The 15,781-nt window shown below is 54.0% G+C and overlaps 6 protein-coding genes across 6 annotated transcripts; 3 read left to right on the top strand and 3 right to left on the bottom strand.

Moving 5' to 3' along the window:
- Positions 1-283: 283 nt before the first annotated feature.
- Positions 284-2,035, bottom strand: J4E86_007204 (uncharacterized protein; the record flags this gene model as incomplete). The annotated part of the gene is made up of 2 exons (XM_051447726.1): positions 284-1,678; positions 1,841-2,035. The coding sequence occupies 2 exons, from the start codon at positions 2,033-2,035 to the stop codon at positions 284-286; spliced, it is 1,590 nt and encodes a 529-aa protein (XP_051301324.1).
- Positions 2,036-2,939: 904 nt separating this feature from the next.
- J4E86_007203 (uncharacterized protein) lies at positions 2,940-3,866 on the bottom strand (the record flags this gene model as incomplete). Its single annotated transcript, XM_051447725.1, has 1 exon — positions 2,940-3,866. The coding sequence occupies one exon, from the start codon at positions 3,864-3,866 to the stop codon at positions 2,940-2,942; it is 927 nt and encodes a 308-aa protein (XP_051301323.1).
- Positions 3,867-5,675: 1,809 nt separating this feature from the next.
- J4E86_007202 (uncharacterized protein) lies at positions 5,676-7,041 on the top strand (the record flags this gene model as incomplete). The annotated part of the gene is made up of 4 exons (XM_051447724.1): positions 5,676-5,825; positions 5,879-5,983; positions 6,032-6,215; positions 6,263-7,041. 4 exons carry the CDS (start codon positions 5,676-5,678, stop codon positions 7,039-7,041), a joined length of 1,218 nt encoding a protein of 405 aa, XP_051301322.1.
- A 1,582-nt stretch (positions 7,042-8,623) lies between these two features.
- J4E86_007201 (uncharacterized protein) lies at positions 8,624-9,866 on the bottom strand (the record flags this gene model as incomplete). Its single annotated transcript, XM_051447723.1, has 3 exons — positions 8,624-9,009; positions 9,062-9,169; positions 9,221-9,866. 3 exons carry the CDS (start codon positions 9,864-9,866, stop codon positions 8,624-8,626), a joined length of 1,140 nt encoding a protein of 379 aa, XP_051301321.1.
- A 352-nt stretch (positions 9,867-10,218) lies between these two features.
- J4E86_007200 (uncharacterized protein) lies at positions 10,219-11,538 on the top strand (the record flags this gene model as incomplete). The annotated part of the gene is made up of 3 exons (XM_051447722.1): positions 10,219-10,245; positions 10,299-10,503; positions 10,553-11,538. 3 exons carry the CDS (start codon positions 10,219-10,221, stop codon positions 11,536-11,538), a joined length of 1,218 nt encoding a protein of 405 aa, XP_051301320.1.
- Positions 11,539-12,187: 649 nt separating this feature from the next.
- On the top strand, positions 12,188-14,969 carry J4E86_007199 (uncharacterized protein; the record flags this gene model as incomplete). Its single annotated transcript, XM_051447721.1, has 2 exons — positions 12,188-14,906; positions 14,956-14,969. The coding sequence occupies 2 exons, from the start codon at positions 12,188-12,190 to the stop codon at positions 14,967-14,969; spliced, it is 2,733 nt and encodes a 910-aa protein (XP_051301319.1).
- Positions 14,970-15,781: the final 812 nt, after the last annotated feature.

Raw genomic sequence — 15,781 nt, 5'->3', positions numbered from 1 at the left:
GGTTTGATGGAGAAGCGGCATCCTCGGCGTATTACTCGGCGTCTCTATTTCTCCTTCGATAGGGTTGGGGGCAGCTCACAATTTCAATGGGATAGCACTGCAGCCGTGTTTTCCGGGCTTGTTATTGGAATGGTCATGTGTTTGATGGCTTTGTTGATGCTGACATGTTCAAAAAGCTTACTTGAGATTATCAATACTATCTCATACTGCTGCTGTTACAAGAGGAGTAGAAGAGTCAATGAATATACTCCATCGCCGCATTTGATGCTCGCGCCCTGACACACTACGCCTTTTTCCAGTAATCCGGTATCTTGGTTTGTTTCCCACCGCGAATCACAGCCTGGAAGCCGGGTCCATCCTCGTCCTCAATCTCAGCTTGATCTTCCTCTTCGTCATCATCCTCTTCATCATCCTCGTCGTCTTCGCTATCTTCATCGTCATCATCTTCGTCATCTTCGTCACCGTCATCTTCAGACTCAGATTCAGACTCAGACTCAGACTCTTCTTCCATCTCCTCCTCGACCTCGATTACAACGTCTTCCTTAACTTCCTCCTGAACATCTTCGTCAATCTCCTCCTCAGCTTCTACCTCAGCAGTTTCCTCAGCTGTTCCATCACCCTCCCCCTTCTTAACCTTTGGCCTCGCCCTCCACAGCGGCATTCCAATACCCTTGCTCTCCACATCTTCCGCCTCTTTCAACTGCCCCATCATACCATAGTACTCAGTATACTCCTCACTCGCCAGGACCCAGCGCTTGGGATGCCGAATGCCCATCTCGCCGATAAGTCCATCCGCAGCAGCCACCTCGTACTTGTGCGGCCACTGGTTTTCATATTTGAGCTCGCGGAGCTGATCTTTCCTACGCATTTGCCCCGCGTGTTGGGCGGTATAGGTGTGCATCTTACCAACAAGTTTCTCGGGAGCCGGCGTAGTACTAGGCAGGAAGTTCCAGGCGAAGTTGATTTGTTTGGTCTGAATACGTTGGCCCGTTCTAATATAGTCGCGGAGAGCTTGTTTCTCGACATATTTCCTCGAGCCCCTATTGCTTAGTCGCTCGTGCTGCACTCGCGCAAAGCGGAAGAGCTCTGCGGTCTTGTACCACTTCCGCTTTGGCGTATCGTCGAACTCGTCGTACTTGTTGAAAAAGCGAGCGGGTGGATCGCCATATTCTGTTTCACAGATGGCGTCCCAGTCTAGAGAGTTTTGGAACATGAGCCAGTCGTGCCCGCAGTTTTCGCCCATTCCGTCTAAGCTGTCTCGCAACATGCCGATAACGCTGAGATACTTTTCGATATGGGTGCTCGTAAGGTCGTCGACATCCTTGGACGCATCGGTGATCAATAAGGTGACCTTGTCGAACGGATGAAGCAGGAGTGCACGCCATTCGGAGATTTTGTGACTATCCCAGTCTTCACTGGCGTTGAGTGTGAGCTTCTGCGCCACCTCCCCGTGACGCCAATTATCTTTCTCAGCCTCGGGTATCATCGCAAGCTCAGCGAGAGCCTCATCGAAGAAGCTGATGTCCAGGGTGAATGTGACGGATTGCAGCGCCTTCCATCCCTGGTGAAGCGGGATATTTCCGTAGAGGCTGATGGGATGCCCACACTCTTGCTCAAAGTCGTTGGAGAACTCATCGAAGAATACTTTTAGGTGACGAGCCGCTGCTTCAGAAAGTTCCTGCGTTATGTTAGCAATCAAAACCTATCGACCCACTCATCTTCCACAAGGGAGACCTGAACAGACCCGCAGCCTATATTGATGTGGAGACATCAACGTAGACCCCAGGACGTTCAGTCATGCCATTGAATGGCGTGCTCTTCCTCAATAACAGCAACTCACCAGGTTGGCCTGCTTACAAGCCAGCATCATACCACGACAATCTTCTTCTTTCTGCCAGCGCTTCCTGTACGGTAATGGAGGAAGCCATCCATACAGAAAGTCGTATATGCTCATACGGACGTCGCGGTTCAGCAGTGAGAAGAACATGGCGTCTTGGACTACCGGGCGCAGTATCAACATTCCAGCGTCCTGCATGGTCTTTAGTTGAAGAGAAGGGTTGCTGGTGGCCGGCGAGGGCGCGTGCTCTGTCATATTGAGTCTCTGTTGGGCTTGATTGTTACAAGTTTGTGGTGGAGCGATCTCGATCGTCGTAGAGCAAGCGTGGAAGAATTCTGGAAGTGGGACGGGCATTATATAGAGGTAGGAAGCGCAGAAGAAGCGCGTCAGTGCGCTTTGAGACTGCTGCCTCGCCCAGAGGGACGAACTAATCAACAGTGAAAGGGCGGTTCAGTCCGACCCGTTTCGGCGACGAACGCACGTGAAGTCCTGAGCGATGCGTTTGACGTCATGTCAGATGAACGTTATCGTAGAACTGAATTCGTCAAAGAACAAGATCACTTAAGTCTATCTTAAAGAAAGTAGGAAAGGGATACACTTGTGAGTAAAGTGCTCATCTCATACAGCTATATCACCAACTCCCCATTCTTTCGCGTTTCGTACAACTTCCTCATCACTCATCACCTCGTGCCGAACATCGTCACACAGCATGTGCCCACACCTCATCACACACCACCGCCGCACATCTCTTCTAATCACACACTTCTACTCACACAGCTGTTCGCTTGCCAACTGGAGGTGCCGCCATCACAGCACCCTTCCTCACCCTCTCCTTCTGATGCGCCTCCCTCCGCAACTGCTCGATCTTCGCATGCAACTCTGGTACGCCGACATCTTCCACAAGTTTACCGTGGCTCCTACGGTTCGCGTTCTTGCCGTGGCTTGTACTGTTGTTTACAGCATGATCATTAGTGGCGTGCTTAGAAGCTGCAAGACCGGAATGCTTGGTCGGCGTCGTGGAAGTTGTGGCGGCGCGTCTGCTATCACCGCGAGGAGCGGGTCTACGTCGTTGTTGGGCTGGTCGATGGGGTTTGGGGTATGGCTAGGCGGGAGCGGGGGTGTCGTCTTCGGTATCAGAGGCCCATGAGAGCTGGGAGTGGCGCCGGGTGGTGGCGTCTTTGTTTGATGTCTTCTTGAGAACGGAAGCCTTTGGGGGAACTCTGCTATCGATGGATGACGAGGTCTTACACTCGATACTGGGAGATGATGGTGGCGAGGTGGAAGGGCGACTGGAGGACATGTGCACCTCACTGGATCTTGAGCTGGCCGCTGAACTGCGAGATGACTCAGGGCTGGGTGGAGGGGCAGGGGTATCGTCAAGATCGATGAGCAGATCTGATACTTGGCTAGCACGGCGGATCGGTTGCGTGGCTGGCGCTGGTGGAGGAGTCAATCGTCCCAATGCAGCCGGTCTGGGAGACGGGCTCCTCTTGAAGATACCACGCGGCTGCTGCACATCGTCACCAAGTAGATCACGCTCTTCACTCTTCCTCGTTCGAAATGTCGAAGGGTCGGGAAACACCCTTGCTTCTGGTATCGCACCATCCTGGTCTGCATCATCATTCGCCGCTAGCCTTCGCTGCATCCAAGTAGGCGGCCTGGGACCGATAGCGGACTTCTCCTTCCACCACTTCGGTATACCTCTGATGAAGCCTAGTTCACGGAGCTTCTCGATGCCGGGCATTTCGTGTTTGAACTTGCACCCGATAGCCGTCCAATCACATTCCCCAGTCTTGATCCAGTGTGTGCAGTACTCTTTCTTGGAGGGGTCGGGCTCGATGCCAGATGGGTGGGGCACGCGGTATCCGAGGCGCTGCGCATCTTTCTGGTAGATAGAGGCGAAGGTGTCGGTGAGTGAGGACGGGCGTTCGGTAGTAGCGGTAGGGGTTGGACGAGGTGGTTCTGGTGAGTTTACAATAGCTGGAAGCTGCTGAGATAGTCGAGGAGACCGAGTGTTGCTTGCGGGCATCGTTTGCGGCTCCGCACGTACATGATGGTCTGGTGCCAGGTACCGTGACTGCGTCGTCGTAGTGGAGCGAGGCGAGAAGCTGCTGGATGTGGGCGCTTGGATCAGGAGAGTCGAAGAAATCTCGTCCGTCTCTGAGCAAAGCTTCCAAGCTCCATCTGAGATCTGGCGATGGGTCAACTGGCGTGGTATTCCTTGTAGTTGAAATGGCAGTTGGTCTACTGGTACCAGCGGGACCATTACGCTGCCGCGAAGAAGATAGTAGCGAAGACCCTCCGGAAGTGCCCAAGTGCTATAAGCTTGGGTAGTCATATCAACAAACAAACAACAAGGGAATCTCTGGATACAGATCGCTGTTATGGACACCCTTGGTGTAGTGAGTATACAAAGAGATGGTTGAAATACGACTTGGAAGGAACGGTGAGAGGATGAGATCCGAACGGTTGTGTTCCATTATATTCGCGGGTGTGCGACAGTGCTCAAGACAGCAATTCGATGTCTCTACCCGACGCAAGCAGTTTGCCGGCATCTGCAACCTTGCTTACCTGGCCGTCAAGCCATTGCTACAAATCAGGATGTCTAGCAGTCACCGAAAGTATGAAAGGATTGCCTGTGAGTTGAAGGTTGCCTGCGGATCAATCAGGGAGGATACATAAGCCTACCAAGATGGGATGAGAGTAACGCGTCCTGGAAGTTTGTGATACCGTGATCTGTCGCAACCCGTGCTGCGAATAAGCGACGGACTCCGCCAGAGCGTTGGCAAACTATGAGGAGAGGGTGAATAATCGCAGTGTCGATGATAGGGGTTTGTCCTCGTGGCTTGGACAGCACGCAATCGGCCCTAAGACATGGCGTAACGGCTGGCGGGATGGGGAACTGCGGTGTCTGCGCTTGCGATGCCGAACCACTCGCTCTTCGCTCCTCAAAACGTCGAAGTCGTGATGCTATTGTGGCGATCGCGGTGACAATGACGAGTAGATTACAAAATTGAAAGCCTTGAATATGGTGTACCGCACTGCCATGTGGCCAGGCCAGGTTAACCCTTCCGCTCAACGGGTATCCCTGTGCCGATCAACCGCGGCACGGCAATCGCCGTCCTGCCCAGGCCCGCCTAACCACAACTCCAAAACATTAGACTGCTTCAACCCGCGTTGGGCCATCACGGCTTTCGGATTCGGATCTGTGCCTTGGCCGTGGCAGCGTATGCCGTGTATCATCTTTTCCCAGCTTGAAGCCGCCGCTAGGAGTCTCCCTCCGCATCTCAACGGTTGGCCCTCCGGTCGGTACCGATGATGTCTGCACAAAGTCAATCTGCAGATCTACCACCTAATCTTCCGGCAGTTCACGTCTCGACCGAACATGTCAAAAGTTACTTGCATGATATTAACCGTGTGGCTTGTCCTGAGGAGATGCCTCCGTGTTGGGGTTGGCAGCTGAGGTATGCAGCCTAAGAGGCCGCCATCGAAGTTACCGCTCTTTCGCAACGAATAGACCGTCCGACACATCGTTCATGACTCGGTTAAGAACGCGATCTTCAATAGTGGGTCGTTGGCTTCCACTGGTCTTGCGCGGCAGGGCTTCTGGCCAGTTTCGGAGACTACGCGCCTGGGGCCACTATCAACGGTCCCTATGCTCCAGGGTCTGCTAATATTGGAGCCTTCCTCGGCATCCTGTTTGTTTGTCGATGAAGTTTTCCATCGCGTAGGATACGACCAGCAATAATCCGGATGAACGACTGTCGGTAACTATGAGAGATCGCATCGCTATAACGGTAAGACAACCAAGCTTCAATAGCCGGAAAGCATCTCCGACATGAGCAAAGACGACCGCAGTCCCGAAGTGTTCGCTGTGGCTGCACTGTTCTTTGTGCTCACATGGACGACTGTTCTCCTACGGATCTACGTACGCGCAGTACTGATGAAGACATGGGGAAAAGATGACTCGTATATGGTTGCGGCACTAGTAAGTTGTCACGTCTCGTGTTCAATCGGAGATTATACTGATCAAGTCTGTAGTTGACGTTCACTGTATACCTACCATGTCAGATCATTGCCGCGATGCACGGAACTGGTCGCCATCGATGGGAGTTGAGGGACAGCGATGCGAAGACAGCACTCTTGGTAACTGTAACGCTCTCATCACATTATTTGACATCTGACTCGATACAGTTCTGGTACCTGTGCGAGCTGTTCTACGTGATAGCGAACTGTCTACTCAAGTTTGCCATCGGCTACTTCTACCTACGGGTCGCGATTGAGCGCTGGCATATTTGGGCCATCAGAATACTCATGCTAGGCACTGTACTATGCGGTCTTGTCTACTTCTTTCTAGTCTTGCTTCAATGCATTCCTAGTAAGCATCAATCAAGCGCTCGTTGTCAAATTCGCTAACGGATCCAGTTTCGGACTTTTGGAACGTGCATCCCGCCTCAGACAGATGCATACACAACGGGCCAACTCTGGGGATTACTTATGCCCTCGCCGCCATCAACGCAATGGCTGATTGGGCATTCGGTTTGCTTCCTTTCTTCATTGTATGGGGCTTGGAGATGAGAACTAAAACAAAGCTACTTGTTGCGGGTATCCTTGCGTTCGCAGCGATTGGAAGCACAGGTACAGCCATCCGTATGGCATACATTCACACACTCGTTCAGGGCCCCGACTTCTTATATGCAACCACCGACGTCGCCTTGTGGAGCACTATCGAACCTGGCATCGGCATCACCGCGGGTAGCATCGCGACACTCCGTCCGCTCGTCCGCCACTGCCTATGGAAGTTGGGTCTTGCCGACGCACCCCGTGAGGAACGAGGCCGCAACTACTATCCCTCAGAAGAAGGTGGTCGCAAACGAAAACATCGCCGCGGATATCGTCGTAGCCTGAGCCCTTCTGATTTGGTACCCACGATTCCGGGTAATATGACGACCATACAAATCCATGGACCTCACGACATAGACCTGGAAGAGAACCTGTCCCCGCCGAAAATTGTCGTCACAGATGAAGATGTCCCAGAAACTCCAGAGGGTCAGATTATACACACTGTCACGGTTCAACAACAATATGAAGGCCCTGCAAGGCTTCCTGAGGCACCCCCGAGGCTTCAACTGCGCGATAGCTTGAGATATAGTTTCACTCGCGGGAGTATTTTGAGTCTTGGCAAGTTTCGCGTACCTGAATGAGCATCCAGAATGAGTACCCGATTTCTTACCGCCATCTCAATTGCGCAAGTATGCGATAACCTCACCTCAACCAGATCAGAGAAACATCGCAGACACACCGTAGACACACCGCAGATACACTGTATCACAAAGCCTATGTTGTCTCATCGATCCGTCATGTCGCAGCGCTTTGACAGACACGCAGCCCAACGTCACTGGATCAGTCGTCAGAAGAAAGCGTGAGAGAATTCAGAGCGTGGCTTCGCCTGCGCGAAACACACTCACCAACGCTGGCTGTCATTCACGTCATCCACAATTCTATCTCCAGCCGCCGCTCATGAGCTCTCAGTCTCACTCGCGAGCTTCCTCTGTACTACCACGATATCAACAGTACCCGTTTATATGTACTCTAGTACTTCACTAGCATCAGCGCGTTCACATCAGGAAGCCATACTGTTCACAGTATGACTGAGACTCCCACACCATCGACGAACATCTCCAGTCAGCCTCACGATGGTGATCCAACAAAAGACGACGAGTTACCCACCTTACCACCCAACAAAGAAATCCTCGCCTCCGCCATCCACATGACAAACACAACCCGCTTCCTCCACCTCCTCTCCTTCGCAAAAGCCCTAATCACTCTTCACGGGCCCTACACCACCCTCCCCACCAAATCAGTCTTCTCCCGCTCCCCAAACCCACGGTTCCCCCCATACCCCTTCTCCCCGTCCCTCAAATCCCTCGCCCTCACCTCTTCCCCCTCCTCTGGGACAGTTCCGTCGTTGTCTTGGAGGAGATTCTGTCTAGAGGTGATCTATCGCAAGAGTCTTTCGGTTGGGGGGTTTATGGGTTGGCGGCGGGGTATGTGCATCCTCGTCCTTCTTCTACGCCTTCCCGTGATGTGTGTCAGCAGAACATCTTCATGCAGCACAAAGCGAGGTTGCATGCTGCGCTTTGTATGATGCCAAGTTTGGAGGGGGGTGGGATGGGTATGGGTATGGGTATAGATAGTGGAAGGAGGACAACGACGGAGGCACTGACAAGGGCGAGACGGAATATACATACTCTAGGCCATATTCTTCTGTATGAGTTTAGGAAAGGGGGGTGGAAGAGGGTGAGGTGGGGACATGCGGTCATGGTTGCGGAGAGGTGGGTTGGGGCGTTTGGGGAGGAGGGTTGGGACGTGGTCGGTGAAGAAGGGAAGAAGGGGGAAGGGAGGCAAAGAAGTGGAAATGGAAAACGGGTTACATTTGAGTCTCCATGAAAGCCTTGGGCGTGGAATGGGAGGATGCTCTTCGATAGCTGAAGGGTGTATATTTGTAGAAGGCGGAGAAGGGGTGTATTATCGCTTGGAGAAAGGTGATTGGCATTTTGCTTTGCCATGCATTAAGACACGACCTTTGTCTGCGCGTGAATGAACAAGGGGGGTGCTGAGAAGATGCTCGGTGCGATTAAGTATTGACCACACCTGAACCGATAACCAAACCAGCGATTCTGGTTCTACAGGTATCATCACGTATGCCACGGTCGCGAATGCCCTCCTTCAACGCGTTACCACTGCCCATCACCTGACCATCCACACCTCCCCATTCCTCACTCCTCAACCCTTCCTCTCCACATCCCTACACCTCTTCACCCCCGCCCTCGCATTCGACACCCCCTCGCTAAACCCCATCTTCTTCGCCAAACTTGCCGCTTCCTCGTACTTCCTCTTCGCCTCCCCAATCTTGCCTTCCATTTCGAAGAACTCGCCTAGGTTATGCGTCGCGACGGCACAACCCATGTCGCACTCTTCATTCCGTTCAGGTCCTTCGATCTGGGCGGAGAGGGCGAGGGCTCGTTCTGCCCATTGCCGTGCTTGGTCGATGGCGAGGGACCGCGGGGCGGAGTTTGTGACGGGGAAGGAGGTGGGGGCGGGGGACATGGTTATTGCGTTGGAGGAGGTGGGCGGGGTTTGTTGCGCTAGGCAGGTGGATATGTTGTTCACTGGGGGGTGTTAGTGGGGATGGATAGGTGGAGAAGGTATGGAGGGATGTACTTAGGACGACGCTGTGGCATGAGGTGGGTGGGCAGAGTTGGAGGGCTTTGACGAAGAGGGGTGCGGCGAGGTAGTGCGAGTCGAACTGTTCGTAGTGTGTTCCGAGAGCTGGTTGTGTTAGCATGCCATGCGCGGGATCCGATTGTTCTTGCTGCCTACCTTCGAGTACGCCGCCCATCTCATCGTTGGTGAGCCAAGGCCCCTCGCCGTTCTTGACACCCTCCTTCTCCCGTCTTTGTTGTTCCTTGAGTGCGCTCTCAACCGCCTCCACCAGTCTCTTCTCTCCGTTCTCAGGCTCGTTGACATATCTCACATCGTAAAGTTGGCCCAGCTTCAGATTGATCTGCACCATGTTCTTCTTCACCCTGCTTCTATTCCCATTCGTCCAGTGTCTATCCGAGAACTCGTCGACCCATTTCTGGCAATCATTGCGCATAATCTCCAGCACATCGATAGCCAGACTGTAGTATCCCGCATCCTCAAACAGGGCGGCGATGGTGTACTTGACGCCCATGATCTCGTCGCTGAAGGGATCCATGCCCATCTCGTCGGCGAGGGCCAGCGCCTGGCGGAAGTGCTTGTTGGCTTCGCGGATGTCGAGCCATTGGCCGCGGCTGTAGAAGAGAGCTCTGCGCAGCTTCTTTGCGACGGGCTCGGGGAAGTTGTGGTAGGGCTTGATGATGACGTTCTTGTAGTACCACGGTATGTACAAGACGCAGATGCCGGCTACGAGGGCAATGGAGCCAATCGCAAAGGGGAACAGCACGGGGCTCTTGTGGTATTGCTCCCGGAACTGCTCCCGCATCGTGGAGCCATAGCGCCGCCCCAGGTGCTGGTGCTGCTGTGCTGGCCGCCATGGCTTAGCCGGCAGCTGTGTGCATCGTGTCAGCGGGGTTTGCGCTTCGCAGCGTGCGATTGCGCTCGTTCGGGGCACGGCGCGGGGGGCCGTCCTGCTCAACATGGTGCGCCGGGCAAAGGCAAAAAGATGTGGGCGATGGCATCTGGCAGTTGGTGGAGCGAGTGCATGACGGAACGAACTTTTAGTGCCCGTCGCGTGCGTTCCGCGTAGGGCTGAGTTCGTCATGACGTAGCCAATCACCAACGCGCCGCATCGCGTTGCTGTAGACCTCACAACAATGCACTGAACCTCTTTAAATATGTGTGGAAGGTATGCGCTGGCCTTGGTGAGTAGTTACAGTCACGTGAAATACAATGCGACAACTGACCGAGACACCAGAGGCCTTCGGAGGTCCGCCAGCAGCTCGAGCAGTCGCAGATGCCAGTCGCAGAGGCACCCGACGACGACAGCAACGTGCGCCAGAGTTACAACTTCGCCCCCGGCTATCATGGGCTTGTATACCGGGCAGACGGTCCCGAGACTGGAGGCCAGGAGGAAGGTGCGACGGAAGACACCAAGTACAAACTGCAGTCTATGCAATGGGGTAGGCTCACCCACTTACGACCTCGTACGTCACTGACAGCATGCGACAGGTCTCGTGCCATTCTGGACGAAGCGCAACCCCGACTACGGCTCCAAGATGAAGACGATTAACTGCCGCGACGACTCGCTCTTCGAAGACCGCGGCATGTGGACGACCATGAAGAAGAAGAAGCGCTGCATCATCGTGGCACAGGGCTTCTACGAGTGGCTGAAGAAGAACGGAGGCAAAGAGAAGCTGCCACACTTTACCAAGCGCAAGGACGGCCAGCTCATGTGCTTCGCTGGACTATGGGACTGTGTGCAGTTCGAGGATTCGAGCGAGAAGCTCTACACCTACACCGTCATCACCACCGACTCGAACAAGCAGCTCAGCTTTCTGCACGACCGCATGCCCGTCATCTTCGATAACGGCTCAGACGCCATCCGTACCTGGTTGGACCCGACTCGCACAGAGTGGAGCACAGAACTGCAGTCGCTGTTGAAACCATACGAGGGTGAGCTGGAGTGCTACCCGGTCAGCAAAGACGTAGGCAAAGTCGGCAACAACTCGCCATCTTTTCTCGTGCCAATCAACAGTGCAGCCAACAAGAACAACATTGCCAATTTCTTCGGTAACCAACGAAAAGCTGCAGAGACCAAGGCGGAGGAGCAATCCGTCGACAAAGCACAGCATGATCTGGACGCCTCGACAGACAAAAAAGGTCAGATCAAAGTCGAGCACGACGCTGATGAGACGCGTGTCACAACCGACCGCGTGGAAGGTACCGAAGATAGCGCGCCATTGCCCATCCCAGCGACGTCGCCAAAAGGCATCAAGCGGGAGCACGACGATGTGACCGATGGCATCGCAGAGTCTGAGCCACAGCACAAGCGCAACAAACCCACCGCGTCTGTCTCGCCCACCAAAAGCCCTGCGAAGAAGTCAACTCCCGCGAAGAAGCAAGGTACCAGAAGCGCCACGAGTAACGGCAGCGCAGCAAAGACGTCCAAGGCGGATGGTTCGCGGAAGATCACATCCTTCTTCAGCAACAAGTGAGCGCAAGTTTCTAAACACCATCCAGAGCATTAGGCGGTTTGGCGGTGAAGAATGAGGTCCATTTAGGCTTGCTGCCTTGTGCGCTATACCGTCCGGCCTATAGTCCAGGGGCAAACGGCAGCGCAGGCACATGTGTGCGCGGAGATGCGGTCGTAGAGATGTACATGGTGGAGGATTTGAGAGGAAAGCCCTTGCGGAGTGAGCATGTCCGCGGTCGCAGATGGGCGCAGACATAGAAGTACCGTCCTTGCCCCGCGCTAATAGTGGCGGGGATGGGCGAGCGGCCATCTAGCGGCCGTCGAAACCTCCAAAACACCACCAATCCTGCCTGTTGGAGCTCTCGACGCTCTGCGCAACCCATCCGGAGCGTGTTCCTCCAATGCTTATCCCTGCATGGCCCGAAGATGCGGCGACTTGACTCAATCTACTGAACGCCCTCTTGGCTTTATCCTGCTTGCACCTCGTGATCAAATATCAGCTGTCGTCCAAAAAGTAGAGCACCAACACCCTAACCATTGCCTTCCGCTCGCTTTCGTATCCAGAAAGCCCTTGTCTCTGGCAATCTCCCGCTCACTAGCATTGATGCCAAGACTTGTCGCTTCCGCGTTCAACCCTAGCCGTTCGCGTTCCTGACACGATGAACTCCAACATGGCGTCTTTGATGGACCTTGTGTCCCAAAACCAGCCCAAATTCCAAACACACCAAGCCCTTGTTCTTGTTGGACTCCAGAACGACTTTGTGACATCAGAAGGACGACTGCCGGTTGACACCCAGACGGGCTTTTTGGAGCGCATCCAGACTTTGATTCCGAAGTTCAGGGAGCTCAGCGGCAATGTCATTTGGGTCCAGACGCTGTACGAAGCCGATCGCATCGCGACCGGTGCCGACACGGGTGCAGGAGACACGCTTGTCGTAGAAGGGCTGCTCGACGGCGAGGAAAACAACAATGAAGCTGAGGAAGAGTTAGCCAAGGAAGCAGCGTCACTCCCAGCGCCATCCAGATCCTCAAAACACAAGGAACGCGCGCTAGCCCTGCTGAAACGCGTGTCTGCACGACGAAAGACGCTGCCAAAGGAAGTCGCAAAAGCCAAGGCTGAGGAAGACGAAGAGCTGTTCCTGTTGAAGAGCGAAAAGAGAACTCCAGCATGCGTGCCCGACACGCGTGGCGCCGAGTTTGCAGATGCGATCGCGAAGCAAATCGAGCTACCTGCGGACGTTGTGATACAAACGACCAACTACTCCGCCTTCCAGGGCACCGACATGCTCATAACTCTGCGCGCAAGACTCATTACCGAACTCTTCATCTGCGGATGCATCACCAATGTTTCTGTGCTGGCGACTGTCATCGATGCAGCAAGGCATGGTGTCAAGATTCATGTTATAGAAGATTGCTTGGGCTTCCGCAAGGAAAGTCGACATGAATTGGCGCTGAAGCGCATGGAAGACTTCTTCAGCACGTATCTGGTCAATAGTGAAGAGATACTCAAGGAGGATACGACGATAATTGCGACAAAGACGTCAGCGCCTGCGGATAGTACGAAGAGCGAGCAGACTATGGAGGAGCGTATGGCCAAATTGTCCCTTGCAAGGGACATTATTGAAAAGAGGGCTGCACAGGGTGCTGCAGGTGCCGCGGAAGATAAGACAGAAGGGGACAAGCCGGAACTTGTCAAGTCCAAGGTTCGAATGAGGAAGAATAGGAAGAGCAAGAAGAAGGCGAAGGATAGAGAAGCATCAAAGGAAGATGGTGAAGAGACGAATGGCGAGCCGAGCACGTCTGCGAACCAGGTTACGAAGGATCCATCTCCGCCAATCACAACGGCACCGACAGTTATACCACATTCCGCATCGACTGAGCCTCAACGAATGTCCAAGATTGCGAAAGCCGGAAGCGTGGCAGATTTGCGGCAGAAGGAAGGGAAGCAGCATATGCTGAAGAATGCTAGCTCGGTACCTGCATTGTCCGCGAAAGCTGGTGATGAAAAGGAGAAGAACAGGTTGACTGAACTTTCGGATCGCGTGCGCATGTCACTCACTAGGGCACCAAAGTCTGAGTCGGGGTCTGAGTCAAAGAGAGGGTCCATCAGTTCTGCAAAGCCTGCCCCGACCACCCCGAAGCAAGACGACAAGGAAATCAAGCAACCGACTGTAGCAGCCGCACAACCAGAACAACCTACTGTGAGCACGCCAGAAGCCGATTCGCCTCCGACGACACCTGCGAAAGCCGCAACGATGGGCAAGCCCCCCAAGTTGCAATCACTCGCAACGTTCCCTGTCCTGGGACCTGGCGACCACATCGCAGAAGGCGACTCACGCATCATCCACGATTTCTTCCCCGCCGACTTCTTCCACCCAACCGAACCATCAAAACCACTCAAAGACACCATCTTCACCCATCTCTACAACGAAGTACGATGGCAAAAGATGCTCCACCAACAAGGCGAAGTACCGCGTCTAGTATGCTGCCAGGGCGCCTTTGGCGACGACGGCTCAATGCCCGTATACCGGCACCCATCCGACCAAACCCTGCCCCTGCTGCGCTTCTCCCCCAAAGTCCACATCATACGAAAGCGCGCCGAGGCGCTCGTCGGCCACCCACTCAACCACGTGCTAATCCAACTCTACCGCTCCGGCAACGACTTCATCTCCGAGCACTCTGACAAAACACTCGACATCGTAAAAGGCTCCTCCATCGTCAACATAAGCTTCGGTTCGCAACGCACAATGCGGCTCCGCACCAAGAAAACCCAGTCACAGTCAAATGCAGACGACACAGACGGAAGCACAACCGAGCGCTCAACCCAACGCGTCCACCTCCCCCACAACTCCATGTTCATCCTCGGCCTCGCCTCAAACGCAAAATGGCTCCACGGCATCCAGCCCGACAAGCGCCTGCTCACCGAACGCAGCGAAACAGAAAATGCGTATGGAGGCATACGCATCAGCCTGACGTTCCGCCACATAGGCACGTACCTCGACTGCCGCAGCACCATCATATGGGGCCAAGGCGCAAGTTCGAAAACCCAACGCGACGCCGCGGATATCATATCGAACGACGAGGCGGAGACGAAACGCCTCATCACTAGTTTCAGCCGCGAGAACCACGGCAGCGAGTGCGACTGGGAGAAGTGGTATGCCGACGGCTTCGACGTGTTACACCTGCACGACCCCCCTCCCGCCGACACACCCCTGTTATTCCTATCCAACAACAAGATAGAGAACGAACAAGTCCTTATCTGCCTAACCGAATCCAAAATCCCGTACACGGTCGTTGAACCGCTGGATCTGGATAAGGAGTTTGAACAGGACAGACAGATTACGTTCCGCGACACGGATGCTCAGCATGCGGAGATTACGACAGCGATGGGTGTGCTGTTGTATTTGGATCGGTATTATCCGTGCGATAGAAGCCATAGCGCGAATTTGGTGAGCGCGAATGCGTTGACGGTTTTGCGGTTGGCGGAGGAGATTTTGGGGGTCTGGCGGAATACACGGAGACATGGGGAACGGGATGGGAGTGGAGGAATGAGGGGGGATACCCCTACGACTCTTACTACAACTCCCACTACCGTCGCCAACGATGACTTGCAGAATCTACTAGCGCGCCTAGAAGAGACTGTAGAAAGAAACGGCGGCCCTTTTATCGCAGGAAGTAGATTCAGCATTGCGGATGCGTTCCTCTGGCCGGTTTTGCATGTCTTGGTAGGGGAGTGGGAAGGCTGGTGTGTAGCTGGTAGTGAGAAAGATGGTGGTGAAGCTGAGGTAAGATTTGCGAAGTTGGATGAGTGGTATCGCGGGTGTTGGAAGAGGAAGGCGTGTGTTAAGAAGGTGGCGGGGGAGTTGGCTGTGCCGAAGTCGAGGAAGAAGGAGGAGGGGGGTTAGGTTTAGGTGTGGGTATAGTGGGAGGGGGAAGTTGAGGGGGAGTTGGATGTAAGGTGGAGGTGGAGGTGGCAGATGCATGGCAGGTGATGGAGAGGACTGGTCATCGGATTTTCTATTAATTACAGAGGGGTTTGGGCTTTTGTACTACTGATTTAATAAACATGATAAAGAGGGATATGAAACGACTTGAGACGGACCGTTTGATCAATCATGAAGAGAAAATGTTGACATTAAACCCGTTGTGTATAATAAAGCCATCTATTCCCCGCCATCCCGTGGTGGGGAAGAAGCCGGAGAAGATCATAAGCCTTACTCTCTGTGTCTATGTAGAGAGTAGAAAGCAGGCATCCGCTGCGTCGT

This window comes from Alternaria arbusti (genome assembly GCF_024043155.1).
Source record: "Alternaria arbusti strain BMP 1465 chromosome Unknown scaffold_9, whole genome shotgun sequence".
NCBI lineage: Eukaryota > Fungi > Ascomycota > Dothideomycetes > Pleosporales > Pleosporaceae > Alternaria > Alternaria arbusti.
This window is presented reverse-complemented; position numbering and strand designations above follow the sequence as displayed.